Genomic DNA, 21,756 nt, shown 5'->3' with positions numbered 1-21,756 from the left:
TCTTTTCTTGCCTCCATTTTCTCCTCTGTAAATGGATGGGTGGCAGGCAAATCAGACTGAATGGATTTCTAGGCCCACCCCAGCCCTAACAGAACAGACTCTGAAAGGACCATGGAGAGCCCACCCTCCCCATCTCAGAGAAAAGCCTCAGTGTGTCTTTAATGAGCATCCCTCAGTGTTGGCCAGAAGGGCGTGAGCAGGCGCTCCTGCTACTGAAGTTCATCTCAAGACTTTCAACACCTGCTTCAGCAGAATCAGAGCCCAGTGCCCCTGCCCAAAGGATGTGCAGAGGCCTCTTCCTGAGCAATTTGCAGTTTCTGCTAGAGCACCCGCCCTGAGTGTCACAGAGGAAAGCCACAGAGAAAGTTCACATGAAGGAGAAACGAAACAAAGCAGAGGGCACAAAGAGAAGACAGGCACCACCCCTGCTGGATTGCCCCATTGCCATCCTGCTCTCTGTTCCCCGGTGGATGCCTCAAATGGGGAGACAAAACTAAAAATCGAGGGGTTTTTCTCCATCTGCATAACCTTGAAACAATAATATAATTAGAAATCTTCCTCAAAAACAGGAGGAGGAAATCACTGTGCAGTAGGGGGTTGTGGCCAACAAGCTTGGGAATACAGAGCCTTCCACACAAGGCTTTTATGTAGGGTTTCAGAGGATGGGAATGGAAGATGACATTATCTCTCTGTATCTACTCTGCCATAAGAGAAAGACCTAGAAATGTAACTACTGTGTGGGGAATTTTCCTTCAAAACCTTTTAAGTTGCAAAAGAAAGATCTCAAGATGGGTAAGGAGAAAAGAGGGCACCATTGTAGAAGAAAGATGAAATAAAAAATAATAATAATGCTTCCCTGCAGGTCCAAGAATTCCCAAAGATGAAAATATGGATTTTCAACCTCCTATACTCTCCGTGACCTGTGGTCAGGTGAAGGGGCTTTTATATAAGGATAAAATAAAACAAGGTGAGTTTCCTGGTCTTCTACACTTTCAACTGCAAACTATCCGTATGGATAAGATGTTGTTCGGGGAGGAGACACCTGTGTCAGGAGTCTCCAAGACCATCCTGGGTTTGCTGATTCACTAAGAAGACTCTCAGGACTCAGCATACAGTCAAACTCGTGGCTATGATCTATTCCATTGATACAAAGCAAAATCAGCAAAGAAAAAAGACATGTGGGGCAAAGTCCAAGGAAACCAGCTGCCAGTTTCTGAGAATCTTCTCCCAGTGGAGTCACACAGGACACATTTAATTCTCCAGCAACAAATTATAATACCACACGTGCAATGACATCTATCAGGGAAGCTGCCCTGAGCCTAGGAGTCCAGGGTTTTTACCCAGACTTAGTCACATAGGTAACCAGCAAAACCCACAATTCCACACTCCCAGAAGGAAAGCATGGGTTCAGCAAAATCCAGGTTCTTTGATGCCAGCGTAAGGCCAAGCTTGAAAGCAAACATTTCTAAAGATAGCATTTCAGGTCTGGTCTGGTAGCTCTTGTCTGCACAGCATTCCAGATAGGCTGGAGTTAAGATGGCCTTTCCACACTTTAAAAATTCATAAACATTAGCCTTCCAAGCCATCTCCCATTTTCCTCCACAGAAAAGGTCCATGTGACGCCCATCCAGCACCCAGTACAAGAGCAAGGGCTTCAGTATAAGGGTGGGAAATATACACATTTGAGAAATCCAGCAGCCACTTCAAAGCCTCATTTTCTGTAACATCTGTATGGCCTGTGCTAACTGGAAGGGGCACAGAATTTAGAATCAGATTTGGATTCAAAGAGTGCCTGTTTTGTCCAGGCCAAGCAACTCTGTCTCTCTCATCCTAAACATCTTTCTCTATAAAATAGGAGTAATAATAAAACTTGCTTCGTAGTATTCCTATGAGGGAAAAAAATGGAATAACAGATACAAAATAATTTGCAAATTATAATTGTTAAAGTACAGTACGAATGTCCATCTGCCATGATTGATTCCCCCCTTCCAAAATATAGTTCTTTAGGCACCAACGAGTATCAGTGTTTGCCCTATGACTATACTGTACATGAGTAATTTAACTTTTCCCACTACATAACATTTCCATAATTACTTTCAACATAAAATAGCCATGAGTCCAAAATATGAGATACAATAGATTGCCATTAGCTGGGTGATCAACGTTGTACAAGACGAGGCAGTTGTGGCTATGGTGACAGCTGCCACATGGCCATCTGTGTGTCCTCATCTGCCCCCTCTGAAATTCAGCCTGGCTTGATCCTGGGTCTCAGAGAAGGGAAGGGAAAGAATCCTGCTCCTTATTCTTTAGAGCTATTCATTTTTTTTCTCTCCTTTGAATGTAGTGAAATGCTTTTCAGAAGTAAATGTTGGTGATAATTGTCCTTAAACTTAAAGGTCAAAGAAGAGACCACACATGGCAAGAAGTCGCCTTCTGCCTTCACCTTTCAGGCTTCTGTGGGGCCCCTGACAGGGAGCTCAGCTCTCCTGTGTTGCCGATTCTGAGCCCCAAGTGGGTGGCCCAGAACCACAGGCTAGGAGGCCAAGTTCTAGGGCATTCATGGTTGGGGGCACTCCCTGGCGACGAAGGGAGTTCAGCTTATCTTGGTCTCACAGGGATCTCGGAGAAGTGTATAAGGATGGAGAATGGAACTCTGGTCACCCTCAAGGAGTTTGAAATTGAAGGAAACCACGAGAAATCCAAGAACTGGAGGCTGAGCGTGCGCTGTGGTGGATGGCCCCTGAAGCACCTGATTGAGGTACGCCAATGACAAAGGGCTTAAATCAAGGATATGGTGTCACGATTCACCAACTCTAAACTTTAGCAGCATTTCCTAGTGTCCAGAAAACCATCATGACCTTCCTCGCTCTGGTCACAATGAATATGTTATTACTGACATACCACTTGGCTGGCTTTTATAACAGCTTAATCCTCTAAGTGTATGAACTCCTAACCTTTGAAGGTAGGACAGGAAATTGTGGCCTTGACTGTGCCACTAATAGTTGCCACTGTGTAATCTGTTCACAAGAAAGTAATTTAAATGGGGCAGGGAGAAAGATCTTAGGCTTTGGGGACTGATATATAAAGTGGCATAGGAGTTAGGTAACTGAAAATAATACATCAGTATGGGTGTTCCCTGGATTACAGAATATTACAACATTATTTCTTTTGAGAGCCATCTGAAATTCATCTTTGAAAGAGAACATAAAGAAATTGCATTTTAAAATATCTCTCCTTTGGGCCTCATATCAGCCCCCTGGTGTGGACAAATTGGGCTGGGTCTTTGTTGCAGACTTTTTATCACACCTGTGCCCTCTGACTTTTTATCCCACACCCCAGATGGCCCTTCCTTGCACCATTCTAATGATAAAGAAAAGCTCTTTGCTCAGCAAGTATCTATTGAGATACATCTAAAGCCACAGGGACTGTAAGGTATGAGCTCCAGTCCCTAACCAGGAAGAAGGCTGCACATTCATAACCACAGGACTGCACACCAAGAGGCACCGGCAGGAAGAGATGCAGGGCCCCAGGGCAGGGGAGGTTATTTCTGACTTTGAGGCTGAGGACAGTTTCATAGAAAAGTCTGCACTGAGCTGGGTGTCAAAAGAATAGTTCTGAGAGGCAAAATTGTAGGAACAACACATTTTACATAAGAAAGATGGCATGACAATCCTCCCCACAATTTATCAAGAAGTGTGCGTAATGAGGTTGGCTACTTGGGCTGGGGTGACCTTAGAGGCCTTGAGGCCAAAGGAAGGAGAATGAACCCTTCCTTTAATCACAGGGGAGGTCATGGGAGGTTTGAGTTAGGGATTGACATAGTGGAAATAGTGCTTTATAAGTATTTTTCTGATCAGAGAACACAATATGTGGAGTCCTTGAAGCCATGAGAACCATAAAAGACCTTCACTGCCTTTCTGCCTGATACACCCCCATTCAACCTGCAAGGCCAAGCTCAAACAGCACATTCTCTAAAGTCCTTTAAACTCTCTGTCTTTGTTTCTGATGGCTGCTGTAACAACTTTCCACAACTAGGGCTTAAAACAATACAAAGCTGTTACCTTACAGTTCTGGAGGCCAGGAGTCTGAAATCCATTTCACTGGTCTCAGGTCCAGGCGTCAGCAGGGAGCACTCCAGAGACCATCTGCCCCTAGCCTTCTTCTGCTCCTGAATGCCGCCTGCATCCCTCGGCTCATGGCTTCTTGCTCATATCACTACAACCTCCTGTTCTGCCACCACATCACCTACTGCTCAGTCTGATCCCCCTGCCTCCCTCTTAAAAGGACCCTGGCGATTACTTTCACCCCACACAAATAAGCGGAATAATCTTCCCATTTCGAGATCCTTAATTTAATTGCCTCTGTAAAGTTCCTTTTACCATGTAAATTAACATCTCCACAGGTCTGGGCATTAGGACGTGAACATCTCTGGGAGCCATTATTCAGCCTATCAAACTCACCCATCTCTGGAATCCAAAATACTCTGTGAGAGCAATGTTCACACTTTATTGCCCCTTACCCATTCCTTGCTAGCTTTTCCCACTGGTCTTCCCAACAGCCTGGATGCCTTTGTGTGCCCAAGGCCTGGTGGGGCCTGACAATGCAGTAGCTGTAATATATGAAATATAAAGACACAAGATAGACGGGCACTGGAGGCAATAAAAAGAAAGTGATGGGTGAAGAAGAGGTTGTAAAGAAAAACTTGGCAAAACTTATAAGGAGAGCAAGAAAGGATGCAGTTTTTAAAGCTGACTTTTAATCTAAGTCTGGATAACACAGAGCAGCATGTTACAGATTTGGAGAGAAAGGTTATTGTCCATGAAGTCACCTTGAATGTGTGTTGTTGACGATGGGACATATCTGGAAGGCAGTTGGAAAGACCAAGCTTAAAAAAGTAGAAAAAGTACCAAAATACAAAGTAGAAACAAAGACCCATCATAATATTAATCTCGTTTCTCTTTCAGAATGGATTTCTACCAGACCCACCAAGAACAAGAAAAAAGGTAATTATCAGATGACCTTCTGCCTCATCTATATGTGTTATCTATCATATTGTTGATTTTTCATCTCTCTGGCCTTACTTGATAGTTTCTAAATTAACCAATTCTAATAAAACTTGATTTTATATCATGGAGCTTTTTTACTTGCTGCTTTCAAGCATTGACATGTATGAGGCCAGGACTTCTTTGAGTATTAAAACATTTGAGATAGAGATGAGAATAATCCTTTAAAATAGATAAGAAGACAGAACTGACCTTGTACGCTTGTTTTAGAAGATTAGAATGCCATACTATCTTAAAATAAAACATAAAAGATGGGGCTGGACTTGCGTAAGCATGATTTTGAAAGGCACAAAACAATACATTTAATGACGATTGCCTTTGCAACATTGTTTTATCATTGGTTTTTCTGGGTTCCAGCTTTAATGAAATAAGAATAGAGCAAAAGTGTCCCCATAAAAACATCCCATGGTCCCTCTAGCTGACCCAATGTAGAAGAGAATCTCCTTTAGAATGGATGTATACCTATGCCACAGCAAACGACCGAAATTACATTCTCACCCCTTCTCTTATATCTTTCCCTCTCTCACATGCACGCACAGGAAGTCCTTCTCCAAGAGACCCGTCTTCAAGGGAAATTTTATTTCCTTTATGGGATGACACCTAGCGAAGAGAGTGATTGGGAGGCAGGTGTGCCCGGTAGGAGAGGCTGCTGACTCAGAAAATCTTCTCTTTGTGAAAAGGCCCTTTGGCCTTGCAGACCTCAGTTCCATCTACAAAGATGAATTCTCTCTTTCCTTTAAAGTAGGATGTGGAGTTCACAGAGCACTGGTTTCCATGTTGTGAGAATTCCAGGGAAGGCCATGAGACAGTTGGTGCCTTACGTAGTTTCTCTGAGGCTGGGTGTGAGAGCGAACCTGTGAGGCAAAGAGAGCCGGTGGAAGAGCTTCCGCTTTCCTAGCCTCTGACAGAGGTGACCTTGACCCTCTCTGCCATGCCAGAAAGTCTCAGTCTTCATAAAGATGGTTTCTGGGGCTGTCTGATCCCTCAACTTTCTGCTAGAAATTCAGTATAGGTTCTGCATCCACTGGGTTTTCTGGAGAAAGAGACATTATTCAATCTGTTTAAGACCGAATATCTCTACCCCGTCCTAGGAAGTCAGTCTGGGTTAATCAGCTGAGTTGGTCATCTCCCAGCTCTTCATCACAGGCATCGTTTCTTGGTTCCCTCTGGACCCAGTGCCGCACCTCTTTTTCTAGACAGCTTGTAAGGTGTGACCACCTCACTTCTCAGATGGGGGTCCTCTGAGGGTCTCTTCCTTCTCCAACCCCTTAGCTTCTGTCACTTGCGTCACTCTCAGCGCCAGATGTCAAGTGGTGCTTTTGGCAGCTTTCCTGCTGAGTTTCCTGTGAAGCCCACCAGTGATGACTAAGGTGCTCCAAGATAGTAAGATATAAAATTCCAAGAGGATCATTTACTGGCTGCTAAAAACCTCTTCTTCTGACTGACGACAGTATTCACTTGTTTGTGCACTTATGTGTCCTTTCAACAAACAACTGCTGAGCAACTACTAAGAGCCAGGTGATAAGCTTGGCCAATGGCAATGCAAGGCAGCCGAGACGACAGATCTAAACGATTGTTTCAACTTCATTGTATAACATGAGAGAATAACTAATGGAGAGTTGGGGGCGGGGTTCTAGGATACTCAGCGAGGCAGGCAGTGATGTGGCCATCTCTCAAGTTATTATACCTCGGATCACACTGGGTGGTTTGTCTGTGGCCTCCCTGGCCTGGGCTGCAAGTAGCTGAGGCAGTCATTGTTCCGGGAGGCCAAATAATTTCACAGATACCCAAGATCAATGCAAGCTCTTGGGATTCAGGAGAAAGAGAAGTGCTTACCTTCAGGAAAAAGAGGTGCGGCACTGGGACCTTGTACCCCTTTTATCTTTAGGGCTATGCCCCAGGAGAGCTGCAGAAAGTGGTGGATTTCACAGGGACACTTGCATGGCATCCAGGACCCTGGACCTGGTGGTCACTGGGGGCTGTGGGTGATGAGTTCTCAGCCTGATTCTCTCATTGCAGCTCCAACTCCACCTGTAGAAACCAAGGCCAGACTCCCCATCACACAGCTTCACGCAAACCTGCCTTGAGTTTGAGAGCCACAGAGAAGAACTTGCATTGGACCAAACTATCACTAACACATAATTTAATGGTCTTTTTATTTTCTAGTTAGATATATAGACCCATTAAAGCAGATATGAAAATTAAGGAAGGGCTGTGGCATGAATCTTTTAGATAAAGAAGTCTGCTCAAAGGTGTGGTTAACGAAAACTTATATTCAATATTGTCACACAATCTTTTTCTCTTTTCTATAGACAAAACCAAGGTCTCACAGTCATGAACATATTGACCCTTATGTAAGTACTAACTCCCACCTGTAACCCTAGAATAATCCCAGCCTTTTCCCCCAGTACATTATCTGTGTCATTGCCACTTTCCCCCGAAGGAGCATGTCTCTGTGTGTGATGAGCAGAGAACAGAGGATGTCATCCATGCCAGGTAGATAGTTCTGGGGTTGGATGTCTCAGCGTGAAAGCATCCTTTCCATTTGTTCAGTGGAAACCTTCCCATTTCCACATTAGTGTGGGAAGCAGAGTTCTGTACCCCTGGCGTGTCTAGAGATGGGGCTCGAGGTGGTAATGGGCAGGGCTGGCCTGCAGATTAGGGGCGAGGGGCACATCTGAGAGGAGAGCAGCATATCAAAGGAGGCAGTAGGGAAGGAAAGGAAAATCCTGAACATCCTCTCCGAGGTGCAAGCAGAGCTAAGGTGGTTTTATGCTTCAGCCAGAAGGAACAGGCCAGGCCAAGATGGCGAGTTCCAGGCGTGGACCCTGTCATGAGACCTGCAGAGAAATATACTCAGGGCAAGTGGATCCCATAGGGAGCCCCTATAGCCCATCCCAACTTCATTGTCTAACATGGGAGAATAACTAATGGGCTAGGGGTTCTAGGCCACTCAGAGGGGCAGGCAGTGACATGGCGACCTCTCAGGTCATTATATCTTGGATCACACTGGGTGATTTGTCTATGGCCCCTCTGCCCTGGGCTGGAGATAAAAGCTGAGGCAGTCATTGTTCCAGACTGATAGGAGACCGAGTCATTCCACTGGTACCCAAGGTTCAGCAACTTTGACCTAGCTTCCTAAAAAGAGTAATCGGTATCCATGAGTTTCATCTGCAATGACAAAAATAAAACAAAGTTACATGGCCCCATGCCGGGGGATGTGCCTAAGGATGTCCCTAATGGGCCATTCCACAAGCTTTCCTATTGAGAGGGAGTACCTGGGTAAGAGGCATCTTGCAGCTTAGAATTCCTCATAAATGTGACTTTCGTGCCTCTTCTTGTATTGAATTTATAAATGAAGACAATTGATCTCAGCTCATTGGGCCCAAGAATGAAATTTTTTAATTAATTAATTTATTTTTTGGTGACATTGGTTATTGAAATCCGATAAGTTTCAGCTATATATTTTAACAGTAAGGTATATATATAGTTACATTGTGTGTTCACCTCCCATAGTTAGATTTCTTTCTGTCACCACATATTTGACCCCCTTTATCCTGTCTACCTCCCCACTCCCTCTACCCTCTGGTCACCACTAGTCTATATTCCATGTCCACGAGTCTCCATTTGTTTGTCCTGTTCATTTGTTGCTTTTGGATTTATATTCCACATATAAGTGATATCATGGGATTTTCAACTTTCTGTCTGGCTTATTTTGCTTAGCATGATTATCTNGATCATATGGTAGATCAATTCTCAGTTTTTTGGTGAACCTCCATACTGTTTTCCATAGTGGCTGTACCAATTTGCAGTCCCATCAGCAGTGTATGAGGGTTCCTTTTTCTCCGCATCCTCTCCAACATTTGTTATTACTTGTCCTGTTGATTATAGCTATTTTAACAGGTGTGAGATGGTATCTCATTGTGGTTTAGATTTGCATTTCCCTAATAGCGAGCGATGATTAGCATATTTTCATATATTTGTTGGCCATTTGTATGTCCTCTAGGGAGAAGTATCTGTTCAGATCCTCTGCCCATTTTTGATTGGATCATTTGTTTTTTTGCTGTTATTGGGTTATATGAGTTCTTTGTATATTTTGAATATTAGGTCCTTATCGAAGATGTTGCTTGCAAATATATTTTCCCATTCGGATGGTTGTCTCTTTACCTTGTCGATGGTTTCTTTTGTTGTGCAGAAGCTTTTTAGTTTGATGTAGTCCCACCAAGAATGATATTCTGACTGTTATGATAGCAGGCCATTTTTCTTTGGCTAATAAGATAGTATTATGATTAGGGCCTTTCTATCCTTGTAGCAGTGGACCTCACGGAAGCACTGAGAATGAGATATTTAAAAATTGCGATCAGCAAGACCAATGATGGATTAGCTATCTGGGGTGGGGAAAGGGCAGAACCCATGTTCACTTCTAGGCTGCTGGGTGAATGATGGGGTACTTGGTGGGATGGGGAGCACTAAAAGGGTTGTAGATTCAAGACAGGAAGATAAGGAATGTGGTCAGGAACAGGATGGGTTTTAGACATGATGAAAGACATCTAACTGGAGATGATGAAAAGTAGTGTGTGGATGTTTGGGGCTTGAAAGGAGATCGGAGACACAGGTCTCATATTCTGGGGATAAATGTGGTGGCAAATGTGGTCATGGCAGTAGTTGTGGTCAACCAGGGGACATAGGATGAAGCCCAAAGGAATTCTAATATTCTAAGTGAGGAATCTGAAAAGAAGGAGGCAGAATGTTAGCGACAAAACCCAAGAGAGTAGAGTGTCACAGAACAAAGCCTAGTGTTCATACAAGGAAAAGGTGGAAGGGGTCTCTCTGTCACCTTCCCTCTTCCTCACCACCCACCAGCATCCCAACCACCCACCACTGGGTGGGCCAGTCCCCAAGTCTGTGCATTATTTTATACATCACACAAGGATGTGAATTCCTCCTTCTAACTCACGGTGTAAACAAGATATTTTCATCTGTGTGGAGCTGTTACCCATAGAACAAAACATTTCCCCAGCACACAGTTCTCAGACTGATGCTCTCTTTCTGCTCAGGTGGCCCCAGGAAAGGAGTCAGATCTTTCTGGGCATTTCTCCATCACAGACGCATGACCTTCCTACATAGAAATTTTAGTACGTAGTAATAACAGTCACATGTTATTGTCATATAGGTTAGCACCCCAAAAAAAGAGAGAAAATGTGATTTTTCTTGCCCACCAATGGGCTTATTTCTTGATCAATTTTTATTTTGGTTTATAAATTCTATCATTTTTAACCTGTGTTTTTTTCATTGTATAAACTTAGATACAAACACTGTCAAATTTTTAACTTCACTAAATGAAATTCAGTTTAGCTCGAGGTCCCGCATATTAAGATTAGTGGAAAATCCAGCATCAATCAATTTTGTGGGCTCCTTCACCTTCCTTACAGATAACAAGGCACCAAATCATACACAGGCCCAGTGGTTGCTGTTACCACACTCCCTAGCCATTCAGAGATGGCCCCTCTGCCCCTCATATGCCAAGCTGAGTCATGGGGCATCTTCCCCAGGCTCCCAGAGCTGAGGAGCTCCATCCTCCCTGGCACCCCCCTGGTCATCTGTGTCTATGGTCTTTCCTATCCAGAGGTACCGTCACAGGCCCAGGGGCTCTCCATAATCTAAGAATCCCTTCCCAGGCCCTTCAACTCATGGGGAACTTATGTCTGAGAAAATGGGGTGCAGTGGTATCTCAGAAGTTTATTCCGTCATATTAAATTATCAGTAAATCACTCTTTGCTGAGTCAATTTAGATGATGCATTGTAGACAACCAGATAAGACACCATATTCCTGAGCCAGATTTTGCCAGCAGAAAAATAAATTGCTCAGTTTATCTTTAATTCATCCTTTTTTGTTGTTGCTTGCCTTTCAATGTCAGAATCTGTCTTCATAAGGAAAACTTTCCTGATCTAACATGCAGCCACTTTCTCCTGAACTTCACTGCAGACTAGAATGTCTTCTGAAATCTCTGCTCACTGTTGTTCCTTACCATTTTGAGGGCAGAAATTTACAAGTGCCACCTTGGTACGAGCAAAGGTTGTGTGTTCTAGAGTCCCAGCAAGTTGACCTTCTGGGCTCTTGCCGACTGAATGATTTCTGCATCATTTCCCCTTCTAGCCGGAAAACTCAAATACATGTAAGGTATGCCGTAAGGGAGGAACGCTATACTGCTGTGATACTTGTCCAAGTTCCTTTCATGAGAAATGCCACATCCAGCACATAGATGCCGACAGGTTAGTGAGCCCTGGCCCCCTCTTTCCCTTCCTTATTGTGTTATAGCTCCTCTCACCGTGCACACTCAGCCTGCAAAGTCTGTCTCTGGTTGTATGCATCTTGGTGCAGAGAGAGCAGCGTCCTTAATTACCCAGAAATATGACCCAGAGCTACTTAACGGTGCTGGCAGCGGTAGATTAATGAGAAGTATAACAAAAAGAGGTGTCCACCACCACCTCACCTCCCCCACTTGGTTCCCAAACCTGAGTGGGGTGATGACACCATACATTATAGGGTGATGCCACCATACATTAGCTGCTAGTTTAAAGCATATACCACCTTCCATGGGAACTTCACAAAGCTGGAAAAGCTGGGGCTATGATGAGCCTTCAGAAGGCCATTCTTCCCATAGTCTATCAAGTCAGCTGACCTTGGGTCACATGGTACATGTGATAAGGCCCATGAATTCTGAGGATGTGAACCTACTGCTGCATTTCTTTTGCTGTAGAATGTATCCTTGGTCAGAGGTGACGGTATGTGGGCTAACATAGATTGATAAAGTGATTCTACAAATGGTGGTGGGGGCAGAAGACGGTGGGTACCCGGAACGTGTGTCCCTGTGAGGACAGAGCATTGCCTTCCACTATTGGAGGAATCTAACATAACCCCCGATCTCAGGTAGCTCCCAGGGAGTGGTACTACCTCAGGGATTCAGCAGCAATCTGCAGAGGCAGAAGAAAGATCCACACTTTTTTGTTGAGCTCACATGTAGTCCTCAACCCTACACTACAGACTTTGTAATGGGCCTCTTTTTTTTTTTTCAATTACAGTTGACATACAATATTATATTAGGTTCAGGTGTATGACATAGTGGTAGACATTCATATACCTTACAAAGTGATCACTCCCACACCATCCATAATTATTACAATATTACTATGTTCGCTATGCTGTACTTTACATTCCGCAACTTTTTATAACTGGCAATTTGTACATCTTAATCCGCAATGGGCTTCTTGAGCAAACACTAGAGTGGCCCAAGAGAGAGGCTAGATGACGTCTCTAAGATGAATCATTATATCCACCTGATTATCAAGGGCCTCACAGCATGGAGAGCCTGATAGAGAGGAGTGGAGAATGACTCTACGGGCAAATGAAAAACATATGACACTCTTAGGAAATTTCCTTTCCAAAAAGCAGCATAGATCCTGGGTATACATATGGCAATGCCAAAGGGGAGGGCGCCTATGGCTTGTACTATGTGCTTATTCAGCAAAATCGAGAGGCAAGAGCTGGTTTCCTGACATTTCCTACGACCTGATGGCTCATCAAGGCCCTGGACTCCAGTGCTTACAGTACTAGTGTTCAACACTCGATCTGGTGGACAGGGCTCATTACCACGCTCACAGTGACTCAGATGGACACCCTAAGTTTTGAGGTGAATGAGAGTCCATCACCCACCATGGCACCTCAACAGACTGTCAGCCTTGCTACCACTACTGATGGGCGGGGCATCTTTGGCAATTGAGACCAAATGGGGTTCTAGTGCAGAGAGGCCTCCCAGAGAGAAGTTGAATATAAAGTAGAAAACATTGGTCATTCTTAAACAGAGGACTTTAACAGCTGTAGACACAGTGGCTGCTTCACAGAGAACTTGTCCTTGCTCACTTTATGTCCTGCTTCTCAGGAGTCCATGGAGCTGTATCTTCTGCCAGATAGAAGGTATCCAGAAAAGTTCTCCAGAAAGTCAAGCACGTTATCAGGAATCTGAGGTCCTGGAGAGGCGGATGCTGCCTAAGGAACAGTTGGTGAGTTGAAATGTGATCCTGAAGCCTTCTCCTTTCTAGTTAGTTGCGAGAAGAAGCACAGTCTTTACAGGGGGCTGGAGGAATGGTGCCCAAAAGCAGGCTGCTATCCCTCGCTATGCTTTGACCGCATGACCTAACACCAAAATTCATAATATTCCAAAGGAAATACCCATCCCACGTGTGTTTCAGAGTTCACGGGTCTGGGAGTTGCGTGTTTCATCTCAGCGTGCGTAAGAGTTCACTCTCTCCAAGCACTTCCCCTGAAGATCTCCTTTCTCTTTTGCAGAAATGTGAGTTCCTCCTCTTGAAGATCTATTGCTGTTCGATAAGCAGCTATTTTGCTTTAAAACCACATTATGTAAGTAACAGCAACAAAACCCCAAACTGGCATTTATCAAATTTGTGATATAAATCAAATGAGTACTAGTTGTCATTATCTTTGCCTTGTTGACGGATATCTGGTCAGCTTAGTCAGCTCTTAGCAGTTTAAGTTGTTATAACAACAAAATGCCACATACGGAGTGGCTTCAACAACAGAAATTTGTTTCTCACAGTTCTGGAGGCTGGAAGTCCAAGACCTGGTTGCCAGTATGGTCAGATTCCGGTGAGAGCCCTCCTCCAGTTCGCAGAGGGCCAACTTCGTGTGGTGTCCCCAGATGGGGGAGACAGAGGGAGAGGATTCTTTGAGGTGCCCTTCATAAGGGCACTAATCCCATTCATGAGGGCTCCACCCTCATCACCTAACTATCTCCCAAAGGCCCATCTTCTAACACCATCCCATTGGAGGTCAGGGTTTCAACATATGGATGGAGAGGTGGAGCAGACACAAACACTCAGGCCATAGCAGTGAGGCCCTGCAGAAGGTAGACTTGGAATCCTAATAACAGCCTACCCTTTGGTGCTTTTGTCAACAGAGCACAGAGCTATCTCGGGCCCTGAAGAAGCCCATGTGGTTAAACAAAATCAGGAAAAAGCTGATTAGGAAGTTGTACTCCCAAGTGATGTGGTTTGTGCGGGACATGCGCCTAATCTTTCAGAACCACAAGGAGATTTACAAAGTAAGTGGCACTCCCTGATTCCCTTCTTCTTGAATTGATTCACTCTGCCTTTCACCTTCTTGTATCAGGTAAATGTTACAGCTTCCCTTGTCATGCTGCAAGCCCACATGAGTAACATTCTGGAAGCATTCTAAAAGCCCTGCGGTCTACAGAGGGGAAAATAACAACAAACGAGAGGTGCCATCGCAGACATCACCCTAGGACCTCAGAGTCTGCTCATGCCTAGATAACTGGTTTCCTCCACAGAGAACAGCAGACTGCCGACGTAGTCCCTTTCATAGGAAACAAGTGCATTTAATGAATCTCTTCTCTAAAGGGAAATTCCAAATCGAATTTCCCAAATGTCAAAATTTTGGATTTCTTCACATCAGAATTCCTTAGAACTGTATCAAAAGTTAACAAGGATTACTTCAAAGGGCAAGAAAGAAGGAAAAAGGGAGGCACAGTGAATTTGCCATAGACATTTCCGTACTACCATATTGTTAAAAGTAATATGTGCTGTGTTTAAAACTCAAATAACCAGAATTTTTTCGAATAAAATTGATCAATGAATTTCTGATTGAAAACCTAGACTTGCAATAGAGTACTATTTTTGATTCTCTGTCTTTCAGATAAAGAGAAATGATCGAGCTCTCAGGGAACATAAGCTATTCTCACTGAATCAATTCTCTCTTAACATTTGGGGTAGCCTAGAATGAAGATCCGGTTATCTGAAACTTTGGGAGTCTGAGCTTATTGGCAATGGCTATTATTGTTTTTGTTTTGCTTTTTCAGGACACGAAATTTATCAACCTGGGAAGTCAACTAGAGACCACATTTGAAACTAATTTCCGGAAAATTTTTGCAATTCAGACAATCAGCAGGAACAGCTGTTAGTCTGAGCCCATCATTTTGTAATGCAGCCCGTTTCTATCTTCCTCTTAGGAACCTTACAAAGAACATGATGACACCAGTGTCCTTGCTGACCATTCTGCTTGTGCAAACATATCATACTTTTTTTTTACTTTTTTTATTGCCATTCATTTATTTTTCTAAATAAAATTTAAAATCGCCTGGTCAAATTCTCTTATTGAGTAATTTAGAGTGAAATTTACAAGAGAAAATATTCAGTCTTTCTGAATAGGATCACATAATATGGATTCATTTATTTGAATCATTCATTAGATTCTTAAGTAAAGTTTTCTGTTCTTTTCTCCTCCCCACATAGGACTCATTCATTTCTTTTTTTCTCTCAGGTATTTTATACTTTTTCTTGTTATTATGAAAGTGATCTTTTCCCCATTACATTTTATTATTGATTATTGCTTGTTATAGAAAGCTACTATTGTTTATATATTTTGATAAAATTACTGGTCTCTGCTTACAAAACTGAATACTGGATAGCATTCTTTTTTGCCTTTTCCCCCATGGCATCAGGAATTTTCAATTCATAAAATCATAATTGGTACAGCTAATGGATCATTTCTTACTTTGGCACTAAAACTTCTGACAATTTTTTTATTATTAGCTTTGAGTATATAGTACATTGATTAGACATTTATATAGTTTATAAAACGATCTCCCTAATTCCTCCTTCTCTCCTCTGGTTTTCCACCTAGCCAATATATGAATGCTAACTCTTGATTCTATTGAAGAACGGCTCTGCCATGGCATCCTGGTGAACTTGCATGTCTCCACATAGCCCACATGGGCAAGACTTAAACGTAGCTGATTTGATTTAAGTTTTAGCAGGATGCCCTCTGATCCTTCCAGAACAAGAGAGCATAGGAGGCTTGTGAGGAGCTGCTGGAAGTCCATTCCCCTATTAACTCAGAGCCTTATCTTGCAGAGGCTATCATGACATTCGCTCCTTGCATTCCAACTTCCGATGAGGTATGAGGCCTTCTGCCACTTTGTTGAGGGGCGGAAGCTAGGCTATAAAATTGCCTCGCTGCAACATGACTGTGTACTCTCACTCACGTTACACCGTTTGCCATCCACATCCCCTTTTGTCTTCATACAAGCCTATGCGACAGAGGATGTGAGAGGCTGGCATCTTCTCTTCTTCCTTTGTTGTCTAAGTCAGTGATAAACTATCTGAATATGAAAAGAATACATTATTTCTTTACCAGCCAAATCTGTCAGCCTTGCCTGACAGGTTCCCAGACCCAAAATATCCTGGTTATAAGAAAAAGAGTACCATATCTTGGTAGCTGGTTCAGAGTACACACCATACTGAGAAGTACTTCAAACTCAGAAATTATTGTCTCCAGCTGGCTCCAAAGTTGAGTATCCAATACACCATTTCAACATTCGATAATGAAATTTTGTTATTGGAGTAAAAAATGTTAAAGGTTAAATAAATGTATGTATGTAAAGCACTTAAAGTCATATCTAAGTCACATGAATGTATCATTGTGGCTACGTGTGGCAGAAATTCTGTATTCAGCCTGTTAATTCAAGCAAAAGACAACAATCCGAGTTGTCTGCTCAGTTAGTTGATGGAAACTGAGACAAATGGAGGCCATAAAAACCAAGGTTGCAATGTTTCCTCATCCTTCTGAAAGTGACCAGTGTCTATTTTCCAAGTTAACAATGCTCTAGGAAAAGGAAAATTCCCACTTCCTTAAAGGATTATTGAGCAGGGGTCCTCAGCTAATTCTAGAGGCCTGAAATGCCATAATAACCTATCTAACAGAAGGGGTTTAGGTAATAAATGCAGCTTTGATCTCATGGTAGATCTAGTTTTAAAAGTTTCTTATTACAATTGATGGGTTATTTAGAGGGATGGTCTCCTGAACAGGTAAAATGTTCAGGGATTCTGCCAGAACGTTCTAGGACCACAGTTATCTAGAAAAACTGTTAAATTCCATCGCAGACCAAGCAAAATATTTTAGCCCTGAAGCCCTCTTATAGCATATCTTATTTCAATCCTTTGCCTCCTACTAAAGTTATATTTTTTCATTTAGAGTTGCTGTTTAAATTTTGACCTTTTTTTTTTCTTTTTAACTTTTTTTATTTGCTTTGCTGGGTTAGGAGAATTCAGTAATGTGGCTTCACTGTTGCATCATTATCTAAGAATTGCTTTTCCAGTCTGTCACTTATTATTTGTGGCAGAGACAGTAATATTCATCAGATATTACATACGCACCCCTAAATTTTCCATTCCCTTGCATTAGGCAGGGCCAAATGACTAACACACTCACCACTGGGCTATGATTAGAGGTGGCATGTGTCACTTGCAAACCAATTCATAGAAGAGCCATAAAAATTCTCCATTATACCTTCTCTCCTGCTATGTTGATTATTGAGGCCTCGTTTTGAGATGAGCCGGAAGATTGACACAGCCTGGTACATGTATTTACCACCATCCCAGAGGGGCCCCCAGATCTCCTGCGGGCTTTGAGTAAGCAGGAAGTAAACCTGCTGTGGAAGCCAGTGGAGCTAAGGGTTAACGCCATAACCTAGCAAGACCTGGCTTATAAATATTGGAAACAACAGATGATATTTGTAGGAGTGAGTTTTTAGAGAGTTAGACCAGAAAGAGTAGAATATAAGATTGAATAATGGAGACTTCATCGACATGGAAGCCCTCTCCTCTGAATCAGGGTGTAAGGTACTGGCAAGGGCACTTGAAACAGTTCTATCTATGACTGAGTCGGCTCCTTGAGATTTGGACAAAAAGATGGTATTTAGTAAATGAGATACAAATGCCCCCAAATGCCTCAGCATATCAAAGAAGGGGTCAGAAGGTTTAGGAAGGTAGAAATGTCAAATCGGATATATTACATGAGACCAGAAAACATGACCATGGCTGTGTTACCCATATGAGCCTCGAGGATATCCCCTTCACTAAGACAATAAGAAATGTATTGGTGGGAGAGTGCTGGCATTTTTGAGAACCTCGCTTTTGCTTGTCCTCTGTAAACTGGAGTTGACACTGGAGATGGCATCATGTAATAGAACTTCCTAGTATGAATGGGGCCGATAGGGTTCCAGAAGGTAAATAGCGGATAGTGCCATGTAAACAACAGAGAGGCAAGGTGGACATAATAACAATAAAGAGCAAGTGGAAAAGGGAAATGTCCGTTGAATAGAGGTTCAAGTTACAATGATATAAAGAGACTCAAAATACCATCATGTTCATAACAATTCCGATAAACATGAATTTATAATTACTTATTGATTACTGTTATTTCCCAAAATACCCAGATAAAATGGATGGTGATCAGAGTAAAATTAATCTGGAGATGATAACTCTGATTCCAAGCTCCTGTTGATAGACATTTGGCATTTCCTTACCTGGACCACTGCTGGCTGCTGCAACAGAGGCTTCTTAGGGCTCTTCTTTTACTTGCAGAGAGTCATCTCTACTGACTTCTTAACAGAGGAATGAGATCCTTTAGCGATCTTAGTTGGGTGCCCAAGAGGCTAACACAAAAGGACATCACATGACAAGAAGACTTGGGATGACCAGGAACCCAGGAGTAGGACTATGCCCACCTGAGGCTACCGTGGTATGCCTCTCGGAGGCATCTCACCTACAGAGGTTAATGGCGCTGCAGCACTATTGCCAGAGATTGAGAAAAATTTGCTCAAAATTGGCAGTTCTGATTGGTCTCACTTTCCATTTTCCCTGCACCTCACTGTCACTGCTTCTTACTCTTTCTCCTTGTCTCTTCTGATTCCTATCTGGTCTCTCCACAAGAATCTTGGAAGGTAAATGCTGAAAATGGCATCGGCTTCAGCTACCTAGGTGTCTGAATGACGACGTGGGACACAGCCACCCTCTCCTCTCCCGACGCCACTCCTACTCATGGCTTGGAATATGGTAGGCTGTTCCCACAATCAGGAAACAACTTCTCCTTTAGCCATTATAAATGCCTACCCTAATCAACTGAAAAAGATTAAGCTGGACCCTTTAATCCATCTCCCATTTACCCTGAGATAACTCATGGATTACAATCCTAACCTTACCCGCAAAGTTTGCCACAAAATATCTCGCTGTTATTATTATTTTTGCATCTCTCAAGGATATCAATAGTCTCTGGAAAAAAATATGTCATTCTATTTATAGCACTCTGTTTTTAGTAGTGGTATTTTCATTTATAAAATATAGTAATTCCCGATTGCTGAAAATGCCAAATCCTAGAAAACATAGCATTTCTACATGTGATGTTAAATGAAAACTGGCAGTGAGCTGCACTGTTTTTTTCTAAATGGGAAATGGGTTAAAATTTATCTTACTTGTGAATGATCTAGCAAAGAATTAGATTTAATGTTTTGTAGGAAAAAAAAAATTCTAAAGATTCTTTGTATACCAAGACTTCTGGTTTGGACATATCTCTTTTTCTAACATATGTGTCCAGGGTAGAAGTGTTTCTAACAACCATTGGATCTATAAAATAATGAGAGGAAACAGTAATTTGTACTTTAAAAAGTGGTGAATCTTGACATTTTGCATAATTCACAGTCAAGATTGAGATGTGTTGGTTATCATTTCTCTCTCTCTACCTTGTTTAGAAAGACAGTAACAATAGAGAATAGACAACCATGGAACTGAGTCCTAGAAAATAAGGATGATAATTCTAGCTCTTTCGTTAGTTGTCCATTTGGCAATGTGAAAAGAGAAGCGGGGAGAACCTTAAACATTTATGTACTTTGGTTTCTTCATATATAAAACAGTGTTGTCAACATTTACATTGTTTTATAATAGCTCATGATTGTCGTAAAGTTAAAATGAGATTTTTTGTTTGTAAAGTCCTTTAATAAACTGCTACATATTCAATAACATTAAGAAAGTAGAAATTAACTGTCTGAGAAAGCAAAAATCTGCTCTGCCATTCACGAGACTTGAATAACAGATATGAGAGAGGCCAGCTGCAAAGTTAATGAAATTAATATTTCTCCTAGGAACTTGCTGCAGCTGTAAAGTATCATAACAACCCTCCTTTGGGTGAGCACCCCTTTCTTACTCAATGGTGAACTTTGTTCTCAAAAGTCAAACACTATCAGAAACTTGCTGTTCGAAATGATATCGGCAAGAGTAAAACAGCTCACCTTTGCTTGGAGGATCTAAGTTATTGTGATAAAGTGATGGAATCTTGATTTTTAATCCAGGTGTGGAGCTTCCAATAAGGATTTCTGAATACAACGGTCCACATTTTCTTAAGTTTGCAGTTTCCTACAAAGCAGAACCCTGGGTCTACGTCGCAATCCAGACTTGATCTTGACCTCTTTACACACAGCTCTGGCTTGCTTTGAACTTATCAAAGCACTGCTTCTTATCAATTCGATGTAAACACCACCCTTTTCCAAAACCAATAATAACTGTCTCTTTGGCAAAACATCCCATGGTACCTCTGATATTTATTCCTCTCCATTGTTGAAATGAGTAAATAAATCTGACTGTCAGACTACAGTCTTGCTTGTCCCTGGTAATCTCAGGCTGTAAGAATTAGAACAAAATCTAAAACTTAATTTTGCAAGTGGTTGATTTGAATCCTTTCTTTTTTAACATGATTAGATAACAGGACGTCAGAACTTTTCAGAACTTCAGAACCAAATGATAATAATATTATTACCCAAGAGAGAAATACTTAGTATTCTGTGCTCCAAAAAAAATAAAGAGGTGGAAAAGAATGGGTGGAAATCACTATATGTACTCTAGAATTCTGTGTGGATAGTAATCAAAAAGATGTCATTTTGTGAGCATATTTCTACAACATCAAAATATGAACACATCTATTTAATCAATAGTGCTCATACTGCTACATATGAATTTATTATTTTTCTCTTTGCAGGATGCCGAGTGTGAATAATTTTTCTTAAAAACCTGATGACCTTTATCTGCCACTTTTGGAGATTACAATCTATCAGGTAGAGGAGGCAACATAGAAGGAAATTCCTAAATAAGGAAACTACGAAGGACAAGAGATCACGTAAAACTCTAGGCACTCTATTTCCCTCTCTGAATTCAACTGACTCCCTGCATTAAGTTGCTTTAGTCACAATCACCAGAGGCTGTGAAAACTCATCCAAGATGGGCAGTGTTGCTATGTCTTGCTTTGCCTTTTCTTATACCTCATTTTTCTATTTCTTATCCTTTGCATTAATCTGCACACATTTCTTCTGCCTCTATTTCTTGCCTAGGGCAACATTGGATGGTGGGTCCCTGAATGAGTGTGTGGATCGGAGCTCTCTCCCTCCCTCCCTATTTGCCCCCAATCCCACTCAACCTCCCTCCCGAAGCCAGAACCTGTTCAGATTGTTTTCCTGAGTAACAAAGGACTACTAGTGTTTAAGCCACTACACATTTGTTAAAAACAGATAGTCAGAATGCCCTAAAAAACAAGTTTAGTTTCTTGTCTATGAAAAAGAGAGCAAACAATTAAAATGAATTCTTCATAGGAAAAAAATGTACCTTTTTCACATTGAGTTATCTTATTTGCTATTATACCTAGTATGTATTTCCAAATGAATTTTGTTCATAAAATTCAGGGAAGAGAAAGGGTAACTGCTTAATAAAAGTTGTAAATCCTGTAACAACTAACACTTGCAGATGTCTTTGGTTATTATTTCCCTTTCTTTCTTCT

The 21,756-nt window shown here is 42.1% G+C and overlaps 1 protein-coding gene across 2 annotated transcripts in view; it reads left to right on the top strand.

Annotated features, from left to right (window-relative positions):
• Window positions 1–15,243, top strand: part of LOC120597029 (nuclear autoantigen Sp-100-like) — a 44,586-nt gene extending 29,343 nt beyond the window's left edge. For both annotated transcript variants that reach the window (XM_039855673.1, XM_039855674.1), the window contains exons 15-23: window positions 863–967; window positions 2,616–2,758; window positions 4,965–5,003; window positions 7,376–7,417; window positions 11,221–11,336; window positions 13,004–13,124; window positions 13,411–13,482; window positions 14,039–14,182; window positions 14,957–15,243. In XM_039855673.1, coding sequence (XP_039711607.1) covers window positions 863–967; window positions 2,616–2,758; window positions 4,965–5,003; window positions 7,376–7,417; window positions 11,221–11,336; window positions 13,004–13,124; window positions 13,411–13,482; window positions 14,039–14,182; window positions 14,957–15,058 — 884 coding nt within the window. In that variant the 3' untranslated portion in view covers window positions 15,059–15,243. The remainder of the gene's footprint in view (window positions 1–862; window positions 968–2,615; window positions 2,759–4,964; window positions 5,004–7,375; window positions 7,418–11,220; window positions 11,337–13,003; window positions 13,125–13,410; window positions 13,483–14,038; window positions 14,183–14,956) is intronic.
• Window positions 15,244–21,756: the final 6,513 nt, after the last annotated feature.

The sequence above is a fragment of the Pteropus medius genome, unplaced genomic scaffold (genome assembly GCF_902729225.1).
Source record: "Pteropus medius unplaced genomic scaffold, Ma_sr-lr_union100, whole genome shotgun sequence".
Classification (NCBI taxonomy): Eukaryota; Metazoa; Chordata; class Mammalia; order Chiroptera; family Pteropodidae; genus Pteropus; species Pteropus medius.
Note: the sequence above shows the minus strand (reverse complement) of the source record. Positions and strands in the feature narration are given on the sequence as shown.